This window comes from Canis lupus, chromosome 27 (assembly GCF_011100685.1).
Source record: "Canis lupus familiaris isolate Mischka breed German Shepherd chromosome 27, alternate assembly UU_Cfam_GSD_1.0, whole genome shotgun sequence".
NCBI lineage: Eukaryota > Metazoa > Chordata > Mammalia > Carnivora > Canidae > Canis > Canis lupus.
Window position 1 is genome coordinate 33,426,278 of NC_049248.1, and position 11,178 is coordinate 33,437,455.

Sequence of the window (11,178 nt, forward strand, 5' to 3'; positions counted from 1 at the left end):
TCCTTGGTGGCATCTCAGAAGACAGACCAGTTTACCAGAGGGCAAACTCTAGCTTCTTCAGTTGCCACTTCTGTGTTTCCCTTAGCAGTCCCTGATTCCACAGGAGTCAGGGAAACCTGAAACTGGAATGCAAGTAAATGAGTGCTGGCAATATGACTTCCTCAATGATCATTGTACCTATGTCTGTTAGGTCATTTCTCTCTCCTGTTGCTGGTTTCTGCTAATCTGCTAAGCATTTATAATTGGGGATTAGTTTAGCCTCCCTCAGTAATGAGAAAAATTTGTTCCCCCAGACTCCCACATCGTTAACTAACTTCCTTTCTGTTTTTCTGTAACTATTGGTTGTTGAGTCCCCTTTTCCTAAACATGTAACAATTTTAAGTTCCTTTCAAACATTCCGTTACTTCTAGGCTGACTTTTTGCTTGGTAGGTGGAATAAAAATATTAATTTGATTTTTTAGAAATTTTGGAAATAGAATTTGAAATTTTTTTGACTAAATTGTTGAGTTGACCACAATATGTGATATGTGAAGACTTAAAAAGAAAAATATAGCCAACATAGAGCATTTGGTGCAGGTGGAGATGGAGTAAGATTAAAATATTTCAGGAAGTTATACGGAGGATGAAAGTTCTTAAAGGACCAAAAATGGAGAAGTAATAATACTTAACATTTTTCCTATATCTTAATTATCTTTTTCCTTTTTGAATATATATTTTACTGTCTTTTTTTGTATTTTTTTATTGGAGTTTGATTCGCCAACATATAGTATAACATCCAGTGCTCATCCCATCAAGTGCCCCCCTCTTACTGTCTTATTAATTGGAAACATCTGCTAAAATAAATTTGAAGAGAAATTTACCTTGATGTTTTCTCATTTCTCCTTTAGACTGCCATATTCCCCTCTCATTAAAATTTGAGCTTCAAAGGGAACATTCTCTAATGGTGGAATTTGAAATGCCATGAGGCGCAGAAAGGGAAGTTAGACAGCAATATGTCTGTTTGTAAGACTAGGGATATAACCAGTTATTTTCAGATATTAGATAACTATTTTACCCCAAAACAATTTCAATAACTTTAGAGGCTAATATGAGGTGTCTGTTTTTACACAGGGTGTCCACCATCACATCCACCACCTCCAGGTAATGATACTTCCACTTAAAATTCAATCATTCTACATTAACTGTTCTTCTCATAAATCAAATATTAGAGGTCATGCCAAAAAAAGTCACTAGCTAAAAAAAAAAAAGTCACTAGCTGTGGAAACATTACAGGATAGGAATACTGAAATGGATGAATTTAGCTTTTATGCACCAAATAGTGAATGGTAATCTGTTTTCTCACCCACAATCTAATACAACCAAATCAAACAAATGCATCTTGTTATTTGCCCAAAATAGAGTTTACCTACTAAATAAAGTGTTTTATGTAATTATATAATATCTTCATCAAAAATTACAATTTGATAGTATTTTTTAAACTAGAAAATTCCATATTTTTTGAGGATTGAATTGTAGCAAGAGAAATTAAAGTTAATCAAAGTTCAAAAATTTTAGAGGATTTTGAGTTCCCACTATTCTCAAGCCAACATGATGTGTTTTGTGAAGATAGAAATTACCCCCCAAAATCATTCTCTCATCTTAGGATATAGTGGGAGAGGGGTATTTTAGAAGAAACATAGACAATTTTCATATAAGGCTGAAAATAAATTTCACAGTAAAAAATGTGAAATATGTATTATATATTTTAGTATATGTGCTGCCGAAGCAAGTACTAGATATGTTTTATATAGAGAGCACATTTTACATGTCATATTTGTGTTACTTATCTTATGTACTTTGGAGAAGTCCTTAGTATTTCACTACAGAATTAGAATTTTAGAACAATGCATAGACTAGTTCAGAGTATATAAATGAGAGAAGTGAGACTACATTGAGAAGGGAGATTGAAGCCATACTGTGTTAGACCTCAGAAGCTAGAATGGTATTTCTTTTAGAAGTTTGTAAGGGGCCATCCGACGTTTTTAACCAAGGGCTGCTCAGTTGGTTAAGCGCACAGCTCTTGGTTTCAATTCAGGCCATGTTCACATGGGTTGTGAGCTGGGCTCTATGCTCAGCAGGGAGTCTGCTTGAAGATTCTCTTCCTCTGCCCCTCACCCATGCTCTAGCTTTCTCTCAAATAAACAAAAACTTTTTTAAAAAAGTTTTTAACCAAGGCAATGAGGAGATGAAAATTAAACTTTAGAAAAAATATTCTACCTCTGATACTGAGAATTGGTTGGATCAGGAAGAGGTCTGAGTCAGAGTTACCTTTGGAAAAGCCCAACTATGCTAAATTAAAGAGAACAAAGTCCTAGAGTAGTACTGCAGCAGGTATAACCAGGAAAGGAAGGGATTGAAGTGAAGATGAAGATACAGGGTTTTGTGGTCAATAAGATGCCAAGTGATGGAATGGAAGGAATCAAAATGACTCCTAAGTTTTAAGCTCAAATAATTGAAAGACTAGTCTGGTTCTCAGCAGGAGGAAGCCAGTTTTGATGAGAAACTGGTTTCAGGGGCAATATGATACAATCTGTTTTGTGCATATTGAGTTTGAGGGTCTCATCTGCCTCGATACTATTAGGCCACAGGAATCCTGGGACCATAGTTAACAAGCAGTGTCTGGACTGGAGCTACAAGTTTGAGAGTCATCACTTGACATTACAGTGGACACTGGAGATTGGTAGAAAGTACCAGGGAAAGGGCAGAGACAATGAGAGGGAAGGGAAAGAGCTGCTAATAAAGAAAGGAATTTCAAAGTATTGAATTTGAAGGAAGGATAACATTTTCAAGAACATGAGAGTTAAAAATGTCAGTAATTGTAGGGAACTTGAAAAAGTGATAAAGGGCCTTAAAGACTGCTAATTACAAAGTCTTAGTGACTTTTAGGATTATGGTGATAGAAGCCAGACTGCAAAAGAGTAAGTAAAATAGTAGTGATAAGATTCATTGACCACTACCAACAGAAATTACTAACTATCCTATACTGCGATTGTAAAATAGGAAATATATCTAAACTCATTAGAAACAGTTTACTCAAGTAAGTGGATGTGATTTATCCACCTTAAGGTGCCATACAATTCTCCATAATTCTATTTCTGAAACCCTAGTTCCAATTGCAATATTGGCCACCTGGTGGTTATCTACACATAATCAATGGTTCTATTTTGCCAAATTTAATTAGCATTTATCATCTCTTGTTAACAGTTTGTCTTGGTCCACTGGGAGAAAAGAAATCTGTAAGTACAGTTTTTCTCTGCTTTAACCCAAATTTGCTGTCATTCCTGTATTTGAATAGAAGTCTAAACTTGGTCTGTGTCTGTAGCCTGGAGAAGAATGGACTGCCAATTGTTACACATGCACCTGTACTGATACAAATACTGTAGACTGTAACCTAAAGAAGTGCCCTTCTGCACCCACATGCAAAACTGGAGAGAGACTTGTAAAGTTCCAAAATAATGATACCTGCTGTGAAATTGGATACTGTGGTATGTATTCAGAATACATTATATGAATTGAATAGTTGTTTACTTATTCACACATTCAAGAGATATTTATTGAGCTTCTAATATATGCCAAACTCTATGCTAAATGGGTGTGATCCTAACAGATTTGTACTTGCCCTCTGAAAGTTCACTATCTTTGGAGTGAAGGAAACCCAGCATTAACAACTATGAATATAATCAGTAGATTATTTTTCTAATAAAAACAGAATTATAAAGTTTATCTTATGATAAAATAATGTATTTATTTTTCAGAACCAAGAACATGTTTGTTTAACAGTATTGATTATGAGGTAAGGCTGTTTTTACTTTAAAATATTTTTATTTATATAATTATGAATAAATGCAAGCTCTTTCAGCTTATAATATGGAAAAAATCATACATAATGGTGGAGCAGAATATGTTCATTTTTTTCCTATATTCATTTCAAAAGGAGCATCAAATGTAGTACTCAGCATGGCTCACTTCAAAGGAGAAAAATATACTTGATCATTAACTACCTAACTTCTGAATAAAATTTCCCAGGGGTATGACCAGATGGAGAAGGCACACTCTGTGACATTCAAATCAATGAACAGAGTTAAACTGTAATTATTACCAGAAAGATCAGAAGGCCAAACTGTCAGAGATCAAATGAAAAAACCCCAAAGACTAGAACCCCATTATGTGAATACATCAACATGTATATTCAGGGCTGGATTTTGACAACTGATTTGGCATTTTGGAAAGTAATTTAACTTTTTAGAAAAAGTATCAGGAAGTCATAAAACTCAGATGGTTCTCAAATTGATAATACATTTGAACTGGTGATACTAAATATTAAAAAAGTCTAAAATAAAATCTATGCAGTATGCTAAGAAATATATAAAATGGGGATGGCTGTGTGGCCCAGTGGTTGAGTGTCTGCCTTTGGCTCAGGTCGTGATCCCAGGGTCCTGGGTTCGAGTCCCACATCAGGCTCCCTACAGGGAGCCTGCTTATCCCTCTGCCTATGTCTCTATATCTCTCTCTGTGACTCTCATGAATAAATAAAATCTTAAAAAAAGAAAAAATACTTGAAAAATATAATAGGGTAACTGAATAGGTTACTAGAGCATGTGAATCTTCATTTGAGGATTAAAAATCTTGCCACCTTCTGTGCTTTCAAGGAAGCACATTGGTTTATTCATGGAAGTAGAAGTCTTTCAATCTACTTTTTCTTAAAAATTAGTCACTGAAAGTGCCTCTGGAAATTCATTAAACATTATGAATTTTAATTTTTTTTTACAGATTTTATTTTCAATCTCAAAAAGAAATCAAAGTGAATAATTACTTTGTTCTCTCTTCCTCCGTGCCTCCCAGATTGGTGCTTCGTTTGATGACCCCAACAACCCATGCATCTCCTACTCCTGCTATGACACTGGTTTCGTTCCAATAGTCCAAGACTGCCCAAAGCAGACCTGGTGTCCAGAAGTAAGTCATCTTCTTAAGTAATGATCAACAGCATCCATTTCTTATAAACACAAGCTGTCTTTTTTCTCATTTGGAAAAGTATGTGTCTGGCCAACAGACATAAATTCCTTGTAGATTCTGTTTCAGATATGTTTTGCACCTTTTATTGCCAAGTATATTTTTCATACCAAAGTTATATTTGCAGGCTCTGTAAAACTTAATTTAGTGCTATTCTAGAAGTAAGTTACTTTAGAAAGCATTGTACTATCTTTAAACAAACAAACAAAAATTCTTTTTTTATTTATTTATTTTTTTATTTTTCCAAGACTCAGAGATTCCGGGTTGTCAATTCCTATAAAAATACAAAATTTTCATAAAATCACATTTAAGTATACTGTTCAGATCTTTAATTGTACCACAGTCTTCATTTTTACCTCCTACAGCAATATGGTGGGGGTTTTATATTAATGAATACTAAGTTTTAATCAAAGTAATTAGCTAATAATAAATGATCACATTTTAAGGTTCAACTTAGCTTTGATTTTTCTTTCTGAAGATATAATTGGTAATATTGCTTAAAGTTTGATTTCAGGGATCCCTGGGTGGCGCAGCGGTTTGGCGCCTGCCTTTGGCCCAGGGCGCGATCCTGGAGACCTGGGATCGAATCCCACGTCGGGCTCCTGGTGCAAGGAGCCTGCTTCTCCCTCTGCCTATGTCTCTGCCTCTCTCTCTCTCTCTCTCTGTGACTATCATAAATAAAAAATACATAAATAAATAAAAAGTTTGATTTCAGTACTCCAATGTTGGATTTAAGTATTTATTGAGCTTTTACTTTGAGACATTGATGGGTGTAAAATTAAAACAATGTGTAAAGTAAAAATCCTGCCTATGAGAAACTTATAGTGTCTAGTAGTAATATTATTATTAAAGTATTTTTCATTAAAATAAGGGAGGAGTATTTTTTTTTACTTCTTTGCATGTTATTTTATTTTATTTTTTTTTCTTTGCATGTTATTTTAAAGAATAATTTAAATATGTTTTCCCTTTCTATTCACTATTGAAAAATTTTAGTGTAAATATACAGACTCAATGCTCTTTCATCCATGCTTCCTGGATCTGAGATCAACCTGTTTATCTGTTCCATTTTCCCCTTTGTAGTGTTATTTCAGTAAGTTAAGAAATGTTGTATTATTTATACAAAATATAGACATTTTTAAGTCTTTTTTCTATTTCTCTTACCCCTATAGGAAGACAGAGTCTATGATTCAAAAAAATGTTGCTATACATGTAAGTAGCATCAAGCTCCACATGTAGAGGAAATGTCAATTGTTGACAAAAAATTAGTATTTGTTTAAAACAAAATGGCAGATCATTAATAGAAAATTTCCTGTGTTTTTAACATGACAGATAATCTAACCTCTATGTATAAACAATTGATACTTGTTCCTAATGAAGTTACTTTTTCATGTTGGTTGAAACATTCTTCCCAGTAAAAACCAGTATGTTTATAAAAGAGAAATTTAATTCTCATGAAAACAATGTAGTTTGCTTTCCTAATATCAGCAGGTTGTGTTGTAAATTGATATACTAGATTATAAGGATGATCAAAAATGAGAAATCGATGTCAAAAACAATTCCTTTCATCTTCCCTTCCCTCCCCCTTCTTCCCTCCTCCTTTCTCCCTCCTCCTTTTCCTGTGATAGTAATGATAAATAAGAAAAAGATAACATTTATTAAAGATAATTATTGAATATTAGCTGGGTCCCTTGTGTTGGGTGCTTAAGTAGTTAATCCCTTTAACAATGCTGTGAAGTATTTTTTCTTGTTATTTTGTACTTAAGGTTAAGAAAACTGAACCTTAGCAATTGTTAATGTGAAACCTCATTTCTGACTCTGTTATCCATTTTGTTTTAGGTAAGACTAATTGTCGATCTTCACTCATGAATGTGACTGTTAAGTACAGTGGTTGCCAGAAAAGAATTGCGATGGCAAGATGTGTAGGGGAATGCAAGAAGACTGTCCGGTGAGTTTTTCTTTGAATGTGTACTGTGCATTAATTTTGTAAAACTGTTGGAGGAGTTTAAAGCTTTTAAAATATTATATGGAATATTTTTTACATAACAGCTAATGACTAAGACCTGATGAAACAAATATCTAAAATATTAAGATTTGAGAAATAAACATTTTCAATAGTGATGGATCAATTAAAGTAGTTTTCTAAATAAAGCCAACATAGTATGTTCATGCCAAATGTATTTATTTTCACACAGTGATTACCAAGAGTACTTGAGCAAATACTGCTGCTCAAAAATGTGTTTCTAAACTGTCACTGGCCTTTTAGACAAAATATTTTTTCCTTCATGGATACTTTAATGTATAGATTAATATATGGAGAATAATAATTTGGCATGAAGTTGTATATTTAAAATCTGTTTATAGTTTTGCACTATAATGCTCTAATTATGAGCTTATACATTTCCATTTTGGATTCTTTTTGTTCTTACATAAAAATATCACTGATTCACGTCAGAAGTTCATGGTAAGAGGGAAATGCAAGGTGTAAGAAAGAATAAGTTGGTTGGAAGGATTGCCAAATCACTTTGACAATTACAATATGAGCATTGGTGTTAATTTACTTCAGAAGATATCCCCAAAATATTTATTGCTGAATTTTCTTTTCCTTTAGGTACAATTATAGTCTCTTTCAGCTGACAAATTCATGCCTTTGCTGCCGAGAAGATAACTACGAGTTCCGAGAAGCTATTCTTAATTGTCCTGGTGGCAGTACAATACCTTACAGATACAGGCATGTCACATCGTGTTCTTGCTCAGACATATGCCAACGATCTGTAACCCCAGCAATCAGTTAATGCTTTATAACCCTTCCAGGTAGAACAAGCCAGCTATTTATTTTATAAATGAACATAAATGATCACTAAATAGAATAACTACTAAACATTTGTATCACACTCAAAAAGTGAGGACGTCTCCTTATGAGGCATTTTGTTCTCTCGTTAACTGGATCTGAAAAATAAATACAAGTTTGCAAGCAATTAGTGTGCGTATGTTTTTATTAATAGCTATAAGAATGCTATACCGCAAGGAGAAACTGAGTCATGTCATGGCTTTCCAATATATTTTTCTACTCTTTTATCTTGTGTAAACATTATCCTTTTTTGTCCTTTCCCTTCACAGCTAAACTTACTGAAACTAAGTTTTTGTTCTCTTTCTTGGCTTTTCTATGCAAGTTACATCACCCCTTTCATTCTATGACAACTTCTCTGCTTAAAGCACCAGTGGCCTTCTAATTCTTGAAGTAGGATCTGATTCTATTTTCACTCTTTCTTTCTTGAAACATTTTCCTTGCTGTTTCTGTGATATCATTTTTAAAGCACTCCCACATTTGTAGACACTTTCACTGTTGCCAGTCCTTGACATCTCAGTTCTCCGAAGTTGCATCCTGTTTCTCCTCTCATATTATTCAGGCTCCTTGGATAACTTTCATCAACCCGGTGGATGTGTTTATACACTGAGGATTTCCAACATGTGTCTCCAGTCCCAAGCACTTTTCTGAGTTACAGACACACTGATACTACTCTGAATTTGCACCTCTAACTGGATGTTCTATAGACACCACAAACTCAGCAAGACTAAAACTCTCTGCTTGTGTTTTGATTACCATTGAAGTAGTTAGCTAGAAGGAGAAGTTGAGGTTTAATAACATCATGACTGTCATCTTTAGTATATTCTAACATCTTGCTGCCCACACACATATCCTTCTTCCTATGCATATATTTCTAAATGTGCCTTGTACATTATTTACATAAATAAAAATATACATTTATTAACAACTGCCCAATCTAATTTATCATAATCCATATGTGTACCACTCACCTTTCTATGTAACTTGGACTGATGGTAAATTTAACATTCATTATATACTATGCCCAGTGGTAGGAAAAGAAAATTCATATGTTAGTATGCTGGTTACTACCAACAAAAGATGAATAATAGCTAAACATAGATGTATATTTACCAGATGTCACTTCTATAGTTGCTTCCAAGGCTCTTGACTTTCCTCCATGTCTGTCACTCATTCCAGCTTTTTTACCTTTCAGTCTGTACCAGAGCTTGTCAGTTAGAAAAATTATGAGGGATTTGAGCCCTCAAAAATCCAACTGGATAAGTTGTAGGAGTTTTTCAGTATCTTTTACCTCAGAGAATGATAAAACAGAGTAAAAACAAAAAACAAACAAACAAAACAAAAAACAAACAAAAAACCACCTACATCTCAGCCCTTACCATATGGCAGTAACTCTATTTTCCCTTGATAGCCAGAATTGATCATCCCAGATAGTATGATGATAGCCTTTTCTGCTTAGAAAGGCTGCTTTGCAGAAAAAAAAAAAACAAAAACAAAAAACAAAAAAAAAACCCAAAAAACTCAAAATGGCTAGCAGGGAGTTTCAGGAAATGGAAGAAAATGTCAATGTTGACTTACAGTTCAGCTAAAATCACCTCCTGCAATCAACACACTGAAATTGCCGGACAGTATCCTTCAGCTGGTGTCAGAGTGGAATTCTCCATAGGTCAATCTTTCAAGATTTAGTATCATGAAAAATAAGGAATTAAAAAATAAATGATGCAATATATATCTGTTGCCTTTTTTATTTTGAAATAAATTCCTTGGTTAGAAGAAGTGCTGTGCAGCATTTCATGGTAGTGAATAAAATACTCAATAAGCCCGTGGATAGCAGCACTTTCTGGGGCATATTGGACATAAAAGGAAAAACCAAAATCAATAGCATTTTATATCAGAAGAAAGCAAATATTGCCCTCTTCCTAACAGAAAAGGATCAAAGTTTTATTCACTTGTTACCAGGTGGCTGACTGGCATCCATGGTGATGCCAAAAGGCAGATCATTTTATGTTTGGCATTGTGGTATCCATACTGGCTCCAGTAAAGTGAATTTAGTCTTTCCAGCCCATGGATGACCTCCATCCTACCCTAGCTGCTACCTTATTCATGAACCTCATTTGTCAGCTACTAAGTAGGATGGGAAAGATTTACTGACAACCACAAATGTGATGACAATTAACACATACTGCTAATTACCTGATTCTCTCATGAAAATTCCTGGTAGGAAACCTCTGGTAAGCACTCACGTAGTTACATTCAGACCTGGATCTATTCTGGTTGACCCAAATGATTTTGCTAAATCTTCGTGTCATTCTCCAATTTGTATCTCACTCAAAAAGTGAATTCTAATTATGAGATACGTTCTCATGTTGAGTGGATCTGAAAAATAAATGCAACTTTGCAAACAATTAGTGAGCATATATATTTATTTGATAGCAATAAGAATTCCACATATCAAGGAGAAACTGAATATCACGGCTTTCCAATATACGTTTCTACTCTTAATCTCATGAGGTCATTATCTTATTTCATTTCTTCCCTTGGTTATTTATACAAATTATTTGCTACTTCTTGGGAATCAGTGTAAATCTTGATTTCAAGCCAACCTTCTACCAAGCATAATGACCAATGAGAAATTTCCTTCCCTGTTGTCTTTGTTGATCATGCCTGAGGCAAACTATAATGCCACACAACTCACTTTTCACAGATACCGGGGCCATTGGTAATCTGGCCTTGGGGTTATCAGTAATCTGGCTTTAAGCCTTAATCCTTTTATGTGGACTGGTCATAAGCAAGTTCCCCCTTCAAGAAAAAAGGGCATAAATTTTAAAAAAAGAGGTGGCAGCCAGATCGGTGGAATCATATTTGTAGACATTAAAAACCATCCATGGATCTGCCTTTTCCCTTTGAGACTTTAATGGGGATAGGGGGTTCATTCTGTATATATGACTTCTAATTGATAGGAGATTGCTGCTACAAATGCCTAATTTCATGGATATATAAACAAGATAATGCCCCATCCAGAATGAGTTGCTTTGGTTCATGGTTACCTGTTATTGCCAGGAGCCAGCAAAAAGCTAGTTTTTGTTAATAGAATAGCTGCTCCAAAAGGTGGTGTGGCCTTGCTCCAAAAGCCTCCCATGTTAATTGCAGAATTATTCACAATAGCTTAGGTTTGGAACTGTTGACAGATGAAGGGATAAAGAAAATGTGGTATATGTACATAACAAAATACAAAATATTATTCAGCCATAAAAAAGAAATCCTGCCCTTTGTGGCAACACAAA

General features: G+C 34.4%; 1 protein-coding gene across 5 annotated transcripts in view; it reads left to right on the forward strand.

Annotated features, from left to right (window-relative positions):
* Positions 1–8,024, forward strand: part of LOC119877648 (submaxillary mucin-like protein) — a 58,395-nt gene extending 50,371 nt beyond the window's left edge. For all 5 annotated transcript variants that reach the window (XM_038577313.1, XM_038577316.1, XM_038577317.1 and 2 more), the window contains 8 exons: positions 1,111–1,140; positions 3,244–3,275; positions 3,362–3,524; positions 3,795–3,832; positions 4,882–4,992; positions 6,219–6,258; positions 6,886–6,994; positions 7,658–8,024. In XM_038577313.1, coding sequence (XP_038433241.1) covers positions 1,111–1,140; positions 3,244–3,275; positions 3,362–3,524; positions 3,795–3,832; positions 4,882–4,992; positions 6,219–6,258; positions 6,886–6,994; positions 7,658–7,841 — 707 coding nt within the window. In that variant the 3' untranslated portion in view covers positions 7,842–8,024. The remainder of the gene's footprint in view (positions 1–1,110; positions 1,141–3,243; positions 3,276–3,361; positions 3,525–3,794; positions 3,833–4,881; positions 4,993–6,218; positions 6,259–6,885; positions 6,995–7,657) is intronic.
* Positions 8,025–11,178: the final 3,154 nt, after the last annotated feature.